General features: G+C 43.0%; 1 protein-coding gene across 1 annotated transcript in view; it reads right to left on the bottom strand.

Moving 5' to 3' along the window:
* man1a1 (mannosidase, alpha, class 1A, member 1) overlaps window positions 1–18,560 on the bottom strand; it is a 126,845-nt gene that overhangs the window by 95,508 nt on the left and 12,777 nt on the right. Inside the window, exon 2 of the mRNA XM_075458662.1 lies at window positions 70–166. Within this exon, the coding sequence (XP_075314777.1) occupies window positions 70–166 (97 nt within the window). The remainder of the gene's footprint in view (window positions 1–69; window positions 167–18,560) is intronic.

Genomic DNA, 18,560 nt, shown 5'->3' with positions numbered 1-18,560 from the left:
TCAATCCTGAGTGTGTTGGTGTGTGTGTGTGTGTGTGTGTGCGTGTGTGTGTGCACGGCTCTCACTCACCAAACAGATTGCTGGAGTGGCCTTGCTTGGAGATCGGTCTGAGCTCATTGAAACCCCAGGCGTAGTGACGGTAGCTGTCCCACGCGTGCTTCATCATCTGATGGACGGGAAGAAAAGGAGGAGGAAGAGGAGGAGGAAAAGATGAAGAGTTAGAGAGGACAAACAACTCTGAGCTGTAACAGCTGCAAACTGGGTCACTTTCACATGAATGCTGCTGAAACATGGCAGCTTTCACCAAAGCTCATGGCTCATGAGCCAAAGGGGCTCCATGTCTCAGCCTTCATTCACCCACATCCTGCTAACAACAACGAGATGCTCAGTTAAACCGCATTTCATCCTATTTTCACTGCATGATCAGTTTGTTTTTCTTTTTGTGTTTTCTCTCCTTTTTTTTTTAGCCGAGTTAAAAAACAATCTTGCAGCTCAGTGGTGACTCTACCAGCTACCAAAGACATTGCTTGGTGAGGACGCTGCTGTCCCCCTCTCTGATAACACCGTGAGCCGACGGATTGGTGACATGGCCCAGGACGTATCTGCTCAGCTTCTGGAGCAGGTGAGAACCGGCGAATACTTCGCACTTCAGCTGGATGAGAGCACAGATGTATCCATGAGGCCCGAATGCTTTGTGTATATTAGATTTATTTCCCAGGAAAGATTTGTGGAGGAAATACTATTTTGTAAAGCACTTGAAAGAAGAACCACTGGAAAATAATTTGTTCAAGTTTTTGACGATTACATCGAGGCTAACGGATGAAAACATGTGGGTTAATAATATTCCTATGCTAAACAAATGTAATAATTATTGAATAGTGAATAAAAGAAAGAAAATATGTTCTAAAAGTTGATGTTTCTTTTGTAGCATTGTCTGTGGTTTGCAAAGGGGGTCCAGAAGCTAATACTGTTTGGGGGGTCTTGGCATGGAAAAGTTTGGGAACCCCGGTTGTAGCTTTATTAGCTCAGATATTAGCATCTGTATGTTTAATTCCCCGCAGGTTTCAACCAGCCGCGGCTATTCAGAGACAACAGGGGAAGCCGGGCAGCCTCTCCCATTCTCTGGCGAAATTGCTACATCTTCAATGTTAAATTGACGATAAAATAGTTATTCACAAAACACAAGATATGCCCAATACTGCATTTACTTTCATAACTACAACATGTTGTCCTGTAGCTTAATGAAGTGATTTGTTCTCAAATCGCCGTTCACTGAGGAAATCACGTTATGAAGCCGCCACTAACAGCCAGGCTTCCGAGCCGAGGGCTGCCCGGCTTCAGGAGGGGGCGGGAGAGTCAAGTTTTTTTCTACAATTCTAGGTCATCATTGGCTAAATCGAGAAAAACTCATCACTTCCGAGGCTGCCCGGCGTCTCTGGGGGTAGATTAGACGTGGGCGTGTCAATATGAGGGGCTGTGTCGTGATGATTGGAGTTAGTGTTTGTCCATCATGAGAGATTCTGTGGCAGCCGAATTTTTAAGCGGGGAGAAGCACGCTGGAACTTCAGTCCCAAAGCGGATACCAAAGAGACTGGTTGTCTGTGAAAGTGCTGTCGGAGTTTCACTCATTTCCCATCGTTTCCATTTCCATCCTTACACACATACACTTTTGTAAATATAACACTGTAAATAAGAAACACATCCTTGTCGTTTAGAAGTTTTGTCAATCATATTCCTGTTGTGCATTTGTTTGTCATGTTAGCTAGTAGTTTTATCACAATGGCGTAATATGGGCTTCCCCTGTTTTAAAAGTCAGCAGCCGCCACTGGTTTCAACACAACAGAGACCAAGATGTGCCGAAGTCGTGCTGTTTTCTCTCTGAGTATCAGATAAAACGCCAGCTGATCACATCTCTGCCCTTTATAAAAGTGTTCCAGCTTAAAGAGACTGTTTCCTGGCTGAATATCATTCCTTCTCCTAAACGAAGCACAACGACTACGACTTGTATGGCGTAATCGATTAACCCGGTCACTGGACATACGGCTGTGATACTCGAAGGACTTGAGAGGTCTTTGTTTTATCACAGAGGAGATATCCTTCCACTTTGGTGCTTTAAGACGACCTCAGGCGGCTTTGGACTCTGCATGGACTCAGTGGGATAAATACGACTTCCAGTTTGAACCTGAACGCAGCACAGGCGGTGAAGGTGACACTGAAGGCATCACTGGAAATATTCAACAACACCATCTTCACCGTGCTTCAGTTTTGTTGTCTTAGCTAAACTGAACAAACGGAGGTTTCTTTAAAACAGAACACCTTTTATTAAACTCAAATATTATTCACACTTTACATATTTAACAGCCTGGAGGAGTGGAAGGAGCAGATAATGGAGGAGTGGAATATCATCGGAGGCCAATAGAGTCGCGCCTGCTAAACTAAAACATCCCTCAGTTACCTGCACAGTCCCATTATGTGCTGTAGAAGCCCCTCAAATCATTAAAGATTTATTTTATCCTCATCGAATGTTGGCTGAACACTTGTTTCCAAACCCGAACCGAGTCACTTCAGTCCCAGGTGGAGACTCTTCTGCTAATCCAGGTTATTGTTATTGTCCCAGAGCTCTGCAGAACCTGCCTCCAGATTAGACGCACTAAATCCCTTTATCCTCCACCTTCAGACAGATATGCTCACTTACAGTTCACCCATTGTGTGCTCGTCATAAATAGGCAACAGAATGTGCGACTCCCCAACCGAGCCCGCTGCACTCCTTGTATATCTGAACACAATATGTCCTTTCAAGCTGCCAAAATGTTCATGCACTCAATGATTCTTTCTCATTTCACATATTGTCCAACAAGCTGGTCTCAGACTAACCATCTCCACCTCTCTGAAACCGTTACAGTCTTTATACAAGCAGACACTGAAAGTACTCGACAAGGCACCAAAACACTTTCATCACTGCTTCATTTTATCAAAATACAATCTTTTAAGTACACAAATGTCTGTCAGACATACAGAATCCTACATGAGATGGCCCCACCTCCTCTTAGTGATTTTATCAGTCTAACAACATCTGACTGTATTCCTTAAGAAAAAGTGCCTTTAGTCAGTCGGCTTTTTCTGTTAAAGCTTCTCACGAATGGCATACCATTCCCACAACAATTACAGACATCAACACGTTCATTTTAAACAATGGCTGATCAGTGGTCAGACTTGCCAACATTAAACCCTGCTGCTGCTGACATAACGTGTTTTACTTGTGAACGTGTGATTCTCTTTTGACCCAGTGTAAACCTCTTGTTTTTATGATTTTATCAACACTGCTTGTTAAATTATCACGCATCTAACAAATGCTTTAATGGGTTTTTATCAATGCTTGATACTCAGTGATGATTTTATGCTTTTATTAAACGCTTTGCTGCTGCTACATGATCCTCAGAACCACTTCTACTTGTATCTTACTGTTTCCCACCATCATTGTTGCTCTCTCTATTATGAACTAACACTGTTTTAATATGTCCTTCTTAATTGTTGATGATTTTATTGTTTAACATTCCATGTTTTTTTTTTAGGGTGCCATTGTACAACTGGCCACCAGGACAACAGGTGAAAACTAGCCTTTGGCATGTTGCAGATGTACTGTTATTAATATGCACTGTCCTGTTAATAAAATAAAAATTGAATTGGAGAAAACCTGGAAAATCAGCCAGCTGCATGCGGTCGTGCACCCTTGCTACAGATTGCTCAGGTGTGACCACCCATCTGCATGTGTAATGTGCTTCCACCTACAACCATTCATTCATTATTGCTGCTGAGTCACGAGTCTGCTCTTTGAAGGACAGACGCACGCCGGCAATAACAATAATTAAGGGTGCTTATTTGCACCGACCGGTACGAATGGTCACAGCAGCCAGTAAACCAGTAGGTCAACGAGTGGTTCGGTTCCTGTGACGCGTTTCCAGGGAAACCAGAGTTATTAAAGTGAGTCAGTGAAGCTGTCGAACACACAGAGAGTCATTTAGTAAGTCAGTGAGGCAGGAAACGGGCCTGGAAATGCATTTTCTGTTCGGTTACACCACCACCTCGACCTCACAGAACCTTTTAACACCTCTGTATGACCCACACATACTCTGACCACCAACGTATAATCAGCCTGCGTACTTTCACAGTTACACTGTATACTTACACTGTATACTTTCTCACTCCAGTTACACTGTGACCTGAGGGAATGTAATGTTGTTGCAGAAGAAAGGCACAACACGAGCGGTGGAAAGAGGAAAAAAAAAGAAACCTTAACGTATCACACAGCTGCTACGCATCAGAGGGGAGAAATAAAAGCTCAATCACTCATTTCTTCATATTTCTGAGGATGAATAGCCTCTGATTTAAAGCTTTTTCAAAAGACAAACGATTATCAGATGGCACCACATCACCACCAAAGGAACAGAGGGAGCACGATAACCATGGCGACCACATCTGTCACCAACACGTCACATGCTCGTATCCCTTTTGTGAAGGCTGCAGCATTCTCAGGTGGTTATGGACGCACTAATTGATCTGTGGCTGCCGTGTTTTTTACTTTTAGGGGTTCAGTGGCAGCTGGACAGCAGCTCCTGCCCATCCATTCCCATCCTGCCCATCCATTCCCATCCATTCCCATCCTGCCCATCCATTCCCATCCATTCCCATCCTGCCCATCCTGCCCATCCATTCCCATCCTGCCCATCCATTCCCATCCATTCCCATCCTGCCCATCCATTCCCATCCATTCCCATCCTGCCCATCCTGCCCATCCATTCCCATCCTGCCCATCCATTCCATCCATTCCCATCCTGCCCCTCCATTCCCATCCTGCCCATCCATTCCCATCCTGCCCATCCATTCCCATCCATTCCCATCCATTCCCATCCTGCCCATCCATTCCCATCCATTCCCATCCTGCCCCTCCATTCCCATCCTGCCCATCCATTCCCATCCTGCCCATCCATTCCCATCCATTCCCATCCATTCCCATCCTGCCCATCCATTCCCATCCTGCCCCTCCATTCCCATCCATTCCCATCCATTCCCATCCTGCCCATCCATTCCCATCCATTCCCATCCTGCCCCTCCATTCCCATCCTGCCCATCCATTCCCATCCTGCCCATCCATTCCCATCCATTCCCATCCATTCCCATCCTGCCCATCCATTCCCATCCTGCCCATCCATTCCCATCCTGCCCATCCATTCCCATCCATTCCCATCCTGCCCATCCATTCCCATCCATTCCCATCCTGCCCCTCCATTCCCATCCTGCCCATCCATTCCCATCCTGCCCATCCATTCCCATCCTGCCCATCCATTCCCATCCTGCCCATCCATTCCCATCCTGCCCCTCCATTCCCATCCTGCCCATCCATTCCCATCCTGCCCATCCATTCCCATCCTGCCCCTCCATTCCCATCCATGCCCATCCATTCCCATCCATTCCCATCCTGCCCTGAAGCTAATTCAGCTGGCTTTCCAGCGAGTCTCCTCTTCAGTGGATGGTCTCCAATAAGTATCTTAAAAATGGCCGAGCTTAGTTTAAGCGGTTTAGAATAAAGCAACTTTGCTCTTAAATTACAGGCTCTTGGTAAATGCATTGAGGAGATTGATGAATGGATGTGCCACAACTTTCTCCAGCTAAACAAAAACAACACTGAGGTAATCGTCTTTGGAGCCAAAGAGAAACGATTACAGGTCACCACAGAACTTCAATCTATACACCTAGAAACTACCAACCAGGCCAGAAATCTGGGTGTAGTCATGGACTCAGACCTAAGCTTGGAAAAACACATTAAGGCAGTAACAAAGTCAGCCTACTTTCACCTTAACAATATATGAAGGTTCAAAGATCTGATGTGTCAGCAGGACCTGGAAAAACTAGTCCATGCATTCATCTTTAGTAGGCTTGATTACTGTAACAGCATCTTTACAGATAAAGAGTCAGTCAGACAACTGCAGCTTATTCAGAACTCTGCTGCTCGAGTCCTCACTGAGACCAAAGAAGTGGACCACTTGAATTGTGCTATACAAATAAACTTGCCTTGCCTGAATTGGTCGACAGCATTTGGGATGCAGGAGGCCAATTAGAGGTCTGCAGCCGGGCTATGACTCCCAAAGACTGTGAGGAAATGTAGATGTTAGCAAACAGCCCAGAGTGACGGTCATTAAGAAGGCCAGCAGTGAGATGTAAGAGTATCTCACAGCACAAAACATCCTCCTGTGTTAACTCGTGTGGTATTTAATGCCCAGGATCCCGACGTGTTGGCTCTAATTGGATTAACTGCTTGGGATTTTCACGGCTTATTAGGATCTGGTGGCTGAAGCTATTTCAAACATACAATGGCTCAACGCTAATTGGCTCCGTTTTTAAGGTGCAATGGTTTTCTAGGCCACTAATATCAAGTCCAATCAAGCAAAATTATCTTCAATAGCAGCACACCTGCTGTTTCCTAAAGAATTTGCACACACACACACGTAGAAGCTGAAGATATGAGGACAAGATGTGCAATCCAATCTTATTCTGCATTATCTGCCCAGTTTATGCTCAGAACAGTGTGTCGTGAAAGTCATACTTGGGTCAGGAACAAAGAGGACAGCCCAAATTTTCAAAATAAATGACTGAAAAACTGGGATATTTGAACAGGAGATCCTCTTCTAGGACAGACGCTCACCGGGCAGCGCCAAATCCAACATTTAAGAGGGAAACCTGGCGTTCATCCAGTGCGTGAACTCCTGTGGGGTTTGCACACACAATCATGGAAAATCGTTCAACTGCTGTGCAAAGATTTAGGGTCAACGACCCCATTTGCTCCAAGATGTCTTAAGTAATCTGTAACTGAGAAAATGAGGGTAAAACAGGAAGGAAGTGAGCGTGTGTGAAACTGAAACTTAAACTGAAAACTCTGACAGTTTAGCTCTGGAAAAACCCAGAAACAGGTGGAGGAGGGTCATCTAAAGGGAGTCTGCAGCTTGGTGACAACATGCTTCTTGGGTAGATAAGAGCATCACACGAGGAGAAAACACCCTGCGAGCGTGCAGCGGAGCACATACGCTCGCCGCTTTCATTTCCTGCCGGGGCGGTCAGACCGGCGATAAAGACAGAGAGAAAACGCCCGGCAACTGTTTCAGACATGCTCTGTAAAAACAAGCAGCTTTCAGTGCTTCATGTGGAGACAACCCAAGCTTCCTTCATCATATCACCCAGAGCACGTACAGCTGGTAACGCTGTTTGTACACCAAAGTGGTGCGTTTAAACACAGTTTTTTTGTTTTAAACAGGCGTACATCTGCTTAAACAGTCTGATTAAATCTTTTCCCACTGCCAGAAGCAGCCTGTTTACCCTCAGTGCTCTGAAAGCAACACTGTATTCAGAACTGCTCCATTAACTCAGTCCTCCTCCCAAAGGACAAGCTTGTAAGACAATTAAACTGCTTTGTTATTTTTCACTTTGTATCGATGAAGCTTCATCAGGGAGCCTCATTCACCGCTGATGATGTGCAGTGAACAAAACACAGCACGCCACTCGTGTTTCTTGTTGTGAAAACGCATTTCCTGCTTTTAAAGACAGCCGCAGAGTAAAGTTTGGAGACAGTTCTCTGCCGTTGGTGAGTAAAAACGGGTCAAAAAGGTCACAAAAACTGAGTGTCAGCTGACCAAGTAGTACCACATAGTAACTGAATTATATCTAAAGATTATTTGATTAGAAAACACATAAAATTTGTGTCCAAAGCCAAACACTTTGGCTGTGATCAATAAGAGAAAACAAACCAAAAAGACTAAAGAAGTCCAGGCTCTACGGATAAAATGCCAGGTGGATACTGACGGTGTGAAAAGGGAAGTCATTCATGAGTAAATCTCAAACGATATTTAATACTTTCTGCTTTTGAAGCAGTTTGTTACCAAACACATAGGCAGCAGCTCCTTCTTTTTATAATTTCCCTGAAAGCAATTATGTTTAAAACAGTCCGACTTCCTGTCTATCTGTGAGGAGAAACACACGTATTTCTGATGAGGCTTGGGCCAACAGCAGATGGATCAGTTCCAACAGGTATCCTTTGAATAGTGTTACAGGGGTTTTTCCCCTCTTTTCTGTCTTCTGAAACCCCAGCTGGTCGAGGCGGATGGCCACCCTTCCTGGTTCTGGTTCTGCCAGAGGTTTCTTCCTGTTCAAAGGGAGTCGTTCCTCTCCACAGTCGCCTCAGGACGGGAGATTGGACTGAAGACAAGTTTCACTGCAATCTGTTGGTTTCCTTAGCTAGGAAAGTGTTTTTGAATTGGCTCCACATGAATGAATTGGATTATTTTGAAATTAATTATGATTATAATGAATTGAATTCCAATTGGTTTGAATTGGACTTTATTATTTAATTGCCTTGAGATGACATTTGTTGTATTTGGCACTATATAAATAAAACTGAATTGAATCAGCTGAAGATCCAGATGCATCTCTCAGCTCCTGTGTCAGGTCTTTGCTGGATGTTTTCCTCTTTCTTAAGGACATCACTTTCAGATCCTGTTCATCTGCTGTAGATAGTTCTTTAGGCCTGACACTTCTTCTTCTGTCCTCCACTTGTCCAGTTTCCTCAAATGTTTTAAGGACACACTGCACACCGTGCTGAGATATGCCAAGTTTTCAGCTAACAGCTCTTTGGGAATCACCTTGTTGCTGCAGAAATCCTGTTTTCTGTCTGTCACACTGTGTTATCTTTGCTGTTTTTCCCCAAATTAACAAAAACAAATGGGAGCCAGCTCCTGGTAACAAAGCATGGAGACACAACACGGGTCCATCCCTTCAGTTAGGTGCCTTTTTTATGTGTCCAGCACATATCAATATCTGAAAGGATGTAGTTTTGTTAAACTCAGATATTACAGAATTCACAGAAGATTGAATGGGCTGTATTAATTACGCAGCTTATTGGGTTGACAGGCAGACAGAGAGTCCTTCTGCGTAACATTAGCTCGACGACACGTGATCTGATGGGCTAAGAAAGCTGAGAGAAAACAGCCACGACTGATCCCAGTCACTCTGAGAGGGAAAAGCAGAGAGACGCATGCTGCTGGTAGCAAATTTACAGCTTATGAAGTTCCCTGTTGAGGGCCATTAGGCTTCAACACAGACAGTAACTCACGGTGCTTGATTTGTTGACGCGCCTCTTCTTGGGTTTGTTTCCCAGGGACGCGTGTGTTTATGTTACCCAGAATTCAATAAACCTCCCGTCTCCGTGTGCAGAAAAACAAGATTAACAGTACATGTGTGAAACCGTTCCTGCTTCTCTTTCATCCATATCTCTGAACCCAGACTGCTGGCACATGGCTGTGGTTACACATCCCGCCTTTATGGGAAGAAGAGAGATTTCACTCTGATCAACTCTTTGAAAGAAGCATCACAAAAACATCCATCTTATGCGGTACAGGTAACACCTCCCGGATACATTCATGCATCTCAGAGACACGGAAAAACAACCTGAATATCTTTCAGGTGGATAATGAGACAAAGACTGACAGCTTTAACGTCAGAACAGCAGTGTGCACCCTTACAGCGACGCAGGGGATGCTGTCAAAGGCCTGGAAACTGTCAGGAACGGGCATCCAGATAAGGAAGTGTGAGTGAAACCTCTCAGGCCAGTTGGAGGGTTATTCCTGGACTCCAGCGGCAGAAGCAGATAGCAGCCACACACGCCAGGGCGTTTGTTATTTCAAACACGCCGCAGCACGTTTCAGAAGCAGCTCTCACCTCGTCTTTTGCCACGTTTAAGCTAATCAGAGCAGATGTGGTGAGGAGGAAGTTAAAAAAAAAGAACTTCTGTGTTTTCTTCTCTACCCAGAGCTACATCATGTGCTGCTGAGCCGAATAAAAACATTTGGGCAACACTGACGGGTCCAATGACGTCTAAATCAACACTTTCTCGTGACCAATAAGTTCTGCCCACAGCAGCAGGACAGTGAAAGCAGCACCCCATCCGGACGGTGCGTTCACATACACTTCACTTCAGCAAACATGTGCAGGAGGGGAATCGATTTATTGAGCAAAGACCGTCTGACTGCGCCGCAGCAGGCGCTGCCTTCCAGCTCGTTACATCAGACTTTTTATGTTTTACACCATGAATCTGAACCACATCGAGCAGCGACTTTGACATCTTTACAGCTCGGTGATTCTTTTCTACCCCAAGATGAGATACTTTGTCATGACATATAGGCTGTGTTCGAAACCGCATACTACATACTCATCGATCAGACAGTATGCAGAGCGTTTACCCACAATGCATTTCGCTCCTGCTCTAAACTCTGTAAACTTTAGTAACATTTGAAACATATTCAGGTGAGAAAGTAGTCGTTTAGATCCCCAACGTGTTGAAAATCTGACAAAATACCGGCTATTTACAATTTTGTTCCCACGAATTCGGCGCTACTAAAGCTAGCCGCAGTGAGCAACGCACTTCCGGTTATTTTCACAAAATAAAATACCTGTTGCCTTTTATCATGGGGAAAGCCATTACCATACAATTGGTGCTTTTGTTTTGAAAACACGAAGTGAACCTACCCTCGTTGCAGCTAGCTTGAAACAGCCGTTTTGGCAGGAAATGACGATCGGCGACGTCACGTTACGTTGCATCTTGGGTAGTTTGAGTATGAGTAGTAACCTCATGATGCATACCCAACATTTCAGAGAATCAAGTATGCATCCGGGAACTTCTCGCTTACTCAAACTCGCATACTAACTCAAACAGTTAGTAGGAGTAGTAGGAGAAGTATGCGGTTTCGAACACAGCCATACTTTTTGTTCACGGCTTCTTCTTCTGTTACGTCCCAGTTTCTTTGGTTTCTTCCATGTCGAGGACTGGAGCTGTGTAGCATCTTATAAATACATCTTCACATGTTCACATCTAAACCTAAACATGCAGCTTTATTTTAATCCTGGTAAGAGGGTGAGACTGAAGTAGAAAAGCAGTTCATTACGGCCCACCAGTCCTTGTTAAGAGTGGCTTCTGTGACATCATTAGGTCGTTTCGGCACGTCGCTGCGGAAGCTTCATCAGTTGCACGCCGGGAAGGAAAGCTGTTGTCCAACTTGTAACCTTTTTCTGTGGACCAACATTTATACTTTTCCATCTATCATGAGAGTTTATTGTTTATTTTAAAAGTCCAGTTATTGGTCAGAGTGTCACATGATCGTGCTGACGCGTTATAAGCTCCAACAGTGTTTAAAGGTCCATACTGGTTCAGTTGGTCTTTGCATCGTTGAATTAAGAACAGCATGAAAATGAATTCATGTACAAACAGTTAAAAGAGCAAATAAAATGGCCGTTAACCCGGGAGCAGCGACTGAAACCGAAGTTTGCACAAGCAACAAGGAGGACACACTCATTTCAGTCCTCAGTGGAGTGTAAAGGAGGTTTTACCAGCTTATCATAAATGGTGGCAACTTTATACGGTTTCATTGAAGAATCCATAGATTTAGATCATTTATCAGCATTATGACCAATATGAGTGACTTTTTGTAGAGTCAGTGCAGATACCTGCAACTATACACAGTCCTTAAACAAGTACATTCCACATCTTTACAGGACCTCATGTCTTGCCTAAAGCTAGAAAAGATACGATGCTCTATTCGGAAGTCACAGCAAAAGTTTTATAGGATATGGGGAGCGCTTCTTGCCTATTTTCAAAGACCTGATGTAATAACTGAGCCCTGATAATTCCAACGCTGCCCCTGACGTTTCAGTACTTGAATGACAGTTCTACAGTTTTAGTACTACAGTTCTTGTAGTGTGTGTTTATATGCCACTCTTCAGTCATTTGTGTACTAGTACTGTATTACTTACATATATACATACATGTGTATACTTTTTTGCTTGTTTTTTGCATGGGGGAGGGGTGGGTTTAAATACGCAACACTGTTACTACCTTTAACCCTTGTGTGGTCTTAACATTCTGTTTACTCCCCTTGTCCTACGGGTCAAAAATGACTCGCCCTACCAAAGCCCCAAAATAAAGCAACTTAATTGAATTTTAAATCCAAAATCTATTTTGTATGATGAAACCGCCTGTTATTTATCTATTCAACTCAATTCAACACATTTTTTATCATGTATTTTTTGTTACACAATACAAAAAGACAATCACCAGTTTTCAGGATTACACTTTTTTTTTTTTTTTTTTTTTTAAAAAAACACAAACCAACTGTCAGTTGGACCAACAGTTTTCTTGTTTTCTCAGTTTTCTTTTACATAATAAAGGTTTATTATTGCTATTATATAAATGTGAAGTAATTACTTCTGCATTAATTATATTGAATATTGTGTCAGAAATGACCCATAAGACAATCTTTGTACCCTAGTGATGTACAGCCCACATGGAAACATAAAAAAAAATACCGTTAGGAAAAGTCATAACATTTCAAGTTGGAAAAAGATAGTTTAAGGTATTTTTTCTACAGCTAAACATGGTAGTGGGTCACTTTTGACACGCAAGACAACAGGAGGGTTAAAGACTATCCTGTACATCTGTCAATACCTGCTTAAAAATAAAAAGACTTTGAAAAGATACCTGCAACTATAAGTCAACATTCAAACACAGTGCAAACATTTAATGTATGGTTTTCAAACTATGTGGACTGTGGACATTATGCACCAAAAATACGTGCAAATATTCCCAAAATGACCAAGGTTTTAGACTCCAAAAGTAAAGCCCAAAGTTTCAAAAACTTTGGAATTTGAGGTGTGAAAAAAAATCTGAAACTTGCTGGATTTTTTCTGGTTTGGTGGTAACTGTCAACACAAAGGCATGTTTAATTTTCTTCTTTTTTTTTTAGCACAATCAGCCTGTGTGCCGAGCTAATTAAGCAGAAAACAGGGGTTCTGTTGTAACGGCTCCTTCTGGGCCCACAGAGCTTACTTTCTCACCATTTTTCCACCTCGTCTCCTCACACCTTCTCCCCCCTCAGAGTGGGACAACACCCTCCCCTCCACTTAGCGACGGGCTCTTCTGGGATCAGTGAAGGATTTCCAAAGCAGATTAGTATTTCAGCAACCACGCTCGGGTCAGCATTGCACTGCGGCCGCTACGATGTTTGCATAAGTCATGAGGACAGGCAGGAACGGGAAAGCTATTTTTCAGTAATGAACAGCAAAGTCTGCATCGTCACGCACGCATTCAGACAAAGGACCCAACAGTGTGTGCCGAGAGAATCGAGTTCAGGGGTTTCCATCTCCGTTTGGAAGACTCATTCCACCAGTCGTGATGAACGAATTATACTGTCAAATCCTATTTGTCTTTAATTCTTTAATGGAGCGCCTCAGTTGCAGTGCTTCCAACTAAAACACCCCAACGTAATTCTGTTTACACAAAGAGGCAGAGAAGAACTTCGAGGCTTCGCTTTATATCCTGAACAAATAAGCAGCGAGCAACAAAGAGATCAAACGGCAGCGAAAAGGAGCCAATTATAGCTTTTAGGTTTTATCTGATTGGTCCTTTCGGGTTCAGCACCTCATCAGATTTTCCCGTCCATCATTACTTAAAACAATTACTTGTTTCTTTAGTATTTCTGCACCATTTGGCAGGAATAAATGCACGATCAGGCTGCGTTAAAGCTCGTTTCTGGTGTGAAAGTAAAGTGGAAAAGCTGCTTTGTTACAAGTCTGCTGATTCTGGATTTTAGCATCAATTTATACATCAATATGAATTACATTCTGGGCTTTAGGTAGAATCCAAAAGCCACTGGATGTAAATTAGAGTCAAGAAAAAGGAATTTTCCAATCAAACCGTTCTGTAATCACATCGATCGCTTCGCTGCTCACAAGCTGCGCCTGAACCGAGGCTCGCCGACCTGACGGGGGTCATAAAATGTGTTGTTTCCAATACCCCGATTGGTGCTCAACAGCGCCGATAACACGGCCGACAGGCCGAGCCTATACCTGCAAAGCAACACTGCACACTGATCAATATGAGCTGATGGCCATCAGGGGAGGAGAGGGAAGAATGAGGGGGAAAAAAATCTACCGTAGTTTACGTGTTAAAAACCCGGCGCCGACAGTGAAGTGATAAAGATGGGACGATTAAACCCGCGTACTCGTCGTATGATTACTATCATCACCATCAGAGTTACGTGTGTGTTGATGATTAAGCGTTAGTCCTCGTGCCCACAGAGGGTATCTTCTGCACACATTGGATAATCCATGTCATGTTCCACTGACTCGGACTGTAGTTTGACCCCTTTGTTGTTGTTTCTGGAGCTAAATGTTGGCAGCTGCATGCACACACATTAAAGTTGCTTATACAGTACGTTTCACTTACATCTGTTTCCCCACACAGAGGTAATACTATGTGCTGTGATTCAAACGGTAAATGGGCTGTAACTTTTTAGCCACATTCACTCAGTTTCAGGAAACTGGAACCAGGAATCTAATCTCCGACCTCCTGATTGGCAGCTGGAGCACCTGAGCTAGGGTTAGCAACTTTTAGACCTCTTTCTGAGCCTGTATTTTCTGTGACAGACTGCTCCTCTCTGCGAGGAACAAAAATAGACTGACAATCTGCTGCAAAGTAAATAACAATGAAGGAAAATATTAATGAGGAAAAAGCACATCGTAAGATGCCGTAGACCAGAGATACTCATTGTGCGGCTCCTCAAGCTCTAATTGGCGGCTCACACTCGCATAGTAGCTTATAACAATATGGTAACAATAACAATACATTTTTTCAAATAACATACAGCGAATACTGCACATTATTAAGTATTTGTATTAAGTTTGCATTTTTTGTAGTATTAAGCATTTTTATTAAGTATTATTTAAGGCTTAATGGTGTTTCCTAAAGGGGGCACACTGTTAAACCTGGCAACACAGCCCGCTTAAACCACCTCACACTTGACCACAGTGCATGCTAGCTCCTTTAGCAGCGCGAGATGCAGGCACAATGGATCGGTTTTTAATTAAAAAAGGGCAAAAACCAGCACAAAAACCATGCTCACCCTGAATGTCTCACTATGATTACAACAACAAACTACAAATACAACATGAAGAAAGTCAAGGACATGCACGCCAGCTTCCACTCATCCCAGTATTAAGGTAAATGTGGTCTTTATTGAAACTGTATTGGCTGTGTTGTTTCTTTTTTTTGTGGGATGTTTTATATGTAGAAATGCATATTTGCTAAAGGGGACTTTAGTATGTTGTAAAAATGGCTCTTCCCTTGATTTTGCTGCCAATGTGGCTCTTGTGAAAACAATAGTGAGTATCCCTGCTGTATGATGTTATGAATCCTAATATGCTGATAATGTTTTCTGAAAAGCTACCAGAGATGAAGCCACATGATACAGGCTCAGAGTTTTGCAGACTCTCAGAACCCCAGTTCACCCTTTCACTGGCCCAGATCTACAATCTGCTCCTCCTGCTCCTGGCAGAGGGAGACGTCCAGATGTCCCCTGACAAGTCGTTTCCATGGACGGAGGCCGGTCCGGGTTCGAGGCCCAGCCTGACGCCCCTTTGCTGCATATCTTCCCCCACTCTCTCCGTCCCTTTTCCTGGTAAATAAAAGGCTTCCAGTGTCCAAAGAAAGAAAAAGAAGCAGTTCAGCTGAACAAAGCGCTGGAAAGCTGGCACTCTGAGACATTTATCACACATCAATATTATTCATAAGCTGTTTTTTGTTTGTTTTTTTAAAGTGAGGAAAGCAACGTTTACTTCAACAATGACAGATTTCAGACCCCTCCACTTCTTTTACAGCCCATAAATTCCTCCACCAAAGCTGAAATCTGAGTGTTTTAAACACACATTTGACTTCTGAACACGTGAGAAAACTAATAAGGAGTGGATCCAAACCTTTATCAGGTGTGAATCTATTTAAAAATCTGTTGAACAACAAGTCTCTGATGGAGCAAACAGTGATATTTCATGTGTATGAAATCTATCAAGGTACAAGTTTGACCTTTTCGCTTCATTGTGACTTTAATGTCAAAGAGTGAAGTGCTAATTACCCCTTTTCAACACAACTTTATCAGAACGCACACACGTGCTTTTATTGGCTTGACCTTTCTCCCGGTTGTTGGAAGCAGCACAACTGAGTTTGACCCAGCCGCCTCACAAAAAGCAAACTAATGAAGACTTTGCGAAAGGCAAATTGATTTTTCTCCACCTTCCTCCATTAGATCCATCGCCTGCTTGAATAGAGCGGACAGACGGCGGCGGAGCTCGAGCTCATCGTTCAGTTGTTTAACAGGTTGGCAGAGATGGAGACCGGGCAGAAAATACAATAATACGCCCTCTGTTCCATTCAAATGATGATTAGAAATGTTTGGAATAAGAATCCGCTGGATTGAAGGGCAATCTCAACACTGAGAGAAGCTTTCTGGTCCTCTCATCCACATGATTGTGGCTTCAAACCTTTTTATCAAAGAGCTTTTCAAACAATTATGACATCTATAATAAAACTGCACGAACGTATCTGTTTCCAGAAGGTTAACTTTGGGTTTTAGAGGAAGGAAAGAGGCCTAATTTAGTTTTTTTTCCCCTGACTGCATGTGTAACAGACCACATCTGCTCACCCAGACTAACAGTCGGTTGATATATTAAAGGAAAATCCAACTGCGTGCCACCAGAACAGCTTTGGTGAGCCTTGATTTATACAACAATTCTGTGGAAGTCCAAAGGGAAGGAACGCCGTTCTTCCATTTTGGAGGTTTTGATTGATGATCGATGGCGGAGGCTCTGACATCAGGTGTTCAGCTGCTGACATCAGGTGACTGCAGAGCCATAAAAGGTGATTCAGTGACCCGTCGAGCCAGCTGATTGGCTGAGCCCAATCACTTCAACAAGCCCTCACAAAGAAAAGGAAATAAACTGTTGATTTTACCAAGAAATAATCTGAAAAGCATCAGGAAGACTTCTGGTTTCTTCTATATACTGTTGAGTAAAATGTTAGCATTTGATCATATTTACAAAACGAAGTTAGAAGGGAATAATAAAGGTTCCAGGCTATTTTCTTGTCTGGAACAGTCTTCCAGAAGATGTGAGACAGGCCTCAAATCTGACAATGTTTCACTCCAGGCTGAAAACAGTTCTATTTAGCTGTGCGTATGACACCTGAAAGTATTTTATCTGCACTCTTCACTTTTAAATGAATTAATTATGCTTTTTTGGAATGATTTTATTGCCTTCTTGTGATTTTATGTAGCTGTAAAGCACTTTGAATTGCCTTGCCTTTTTAATTGAATGTACCTGGACACAGATGTCAGTAACTACTGCAAAACTGAACGATTAAAAAAAAAAAAAGTCCTGGAAAACTGTGGAAAGCGTACAGAGACGTCTGTTTCACCGTCTTTTGGTAATCAAATGCACCTTCTCCAGCTCGCTAAAACAGCTGTAAAGCCTTCCATCTGGAAGCAGAAGAACAGTCTGCCCAAAGCCCTCGTTCCTTTTCTGTGAAACAGTTCAGTTCAGGCCAATCTTCCCTTTTCCCAGAAGGGCAGAGGTGGATTTAAGAATCGGCTTACAAAGCGAAACAAAGTTTCCGTGTTGAATCACTGAAGCCATGACTACCGCTTGTAGTCATTGCATTTACGTCTTCTAAATGGAAAATTACTCAGATATATTGCAACATCTCACCTGCAAAGACACGTTTAAAGTGTAAACGACCGGAGAAAACCCTGTTTTGTAATGACAGCACTAACTTCTGCCGCCCTTACCTGTTAGTGTTTTTATTAGATACGCTCGCATTGGTTCTGCAATGGCAAGAGTCATCGTCTTAAAAGGAAGGGAAAAAATACATGGATAACTTAGCTTGTTGGGCTAAAGTTTAGTCAAGCATGGCTTCAACTGCTGCTGTTATTCTGCATCAGTCTAAGTTTAAATAAAGACATTTCTGATGCATTTTCTTAGATCAATATTTAATGAATGCACCATCTCTGCACATATTGACGACTCTTTTATGAGTCGCCATTCATGCTCATCTGGTAACCCATTCATAATATAATCATAATCATAATCAGTTAACCAACTCACTGACTGTCAAAAGATTTAGAAAACACTCCTTTTTAATGCTTATTTGAGCAACCCTTCCTATAGAGGCCAATCTGTGGCAGTATACTGGAAGGAAGATGCATTTACTCCAAAGGTCAGAGGAGTTTGACCACAGAGATGCACCGTCTGACTTCACCACAGCCAACTCAGGAAGAGGAGACTGAAGCCTTTGCTTCTTCTCTTTATCATCCAAGTTTGTCCAACTTTATCACCTTCCATACCTTCATAGGTTCACTGTTGACCTGTTAGAAGCAGCACAATCCCTCAAATTAAGTGCACAAAATGCACACAAATATAAACAAAATTAACTATGTACTCAAGTTAGAAATACACAACATATCACATGAATTATTTTCAAAACGTACAGAGAGCAGCCACGTAATGACCAGCATCTATTACCATCTGTTGCAGCACAGACACTCATCTTCCCTCCTTGAGTGTTCGGGCGGCTGCAGGGTGCAGGCTGAATTATTTAGCTTGTGTACTTGGCTTGCCTCACTCCACCGTAAATTGAACTG

Source organism: Odontesthes bonariensis, chromosome 24 (assembly GCF_027942865.1).
Source record: "Odontesthes bonariensis isolate fOdoBon6 chromosome 24, fOdoBon6.hap1, whole genome shotgun sequence".
NCBI lineage: Eukaryota > Metazoa > Chordata > Actinopteri > Atheriniformes > Atherinopsidae > Odontesthes > Odontesthes bonariensis.
The sequence above is the reverse complement of the archived record's forward strand: the minus strand, read 5'-3'. Positions and strand labels throughout refer to the sequence as shown.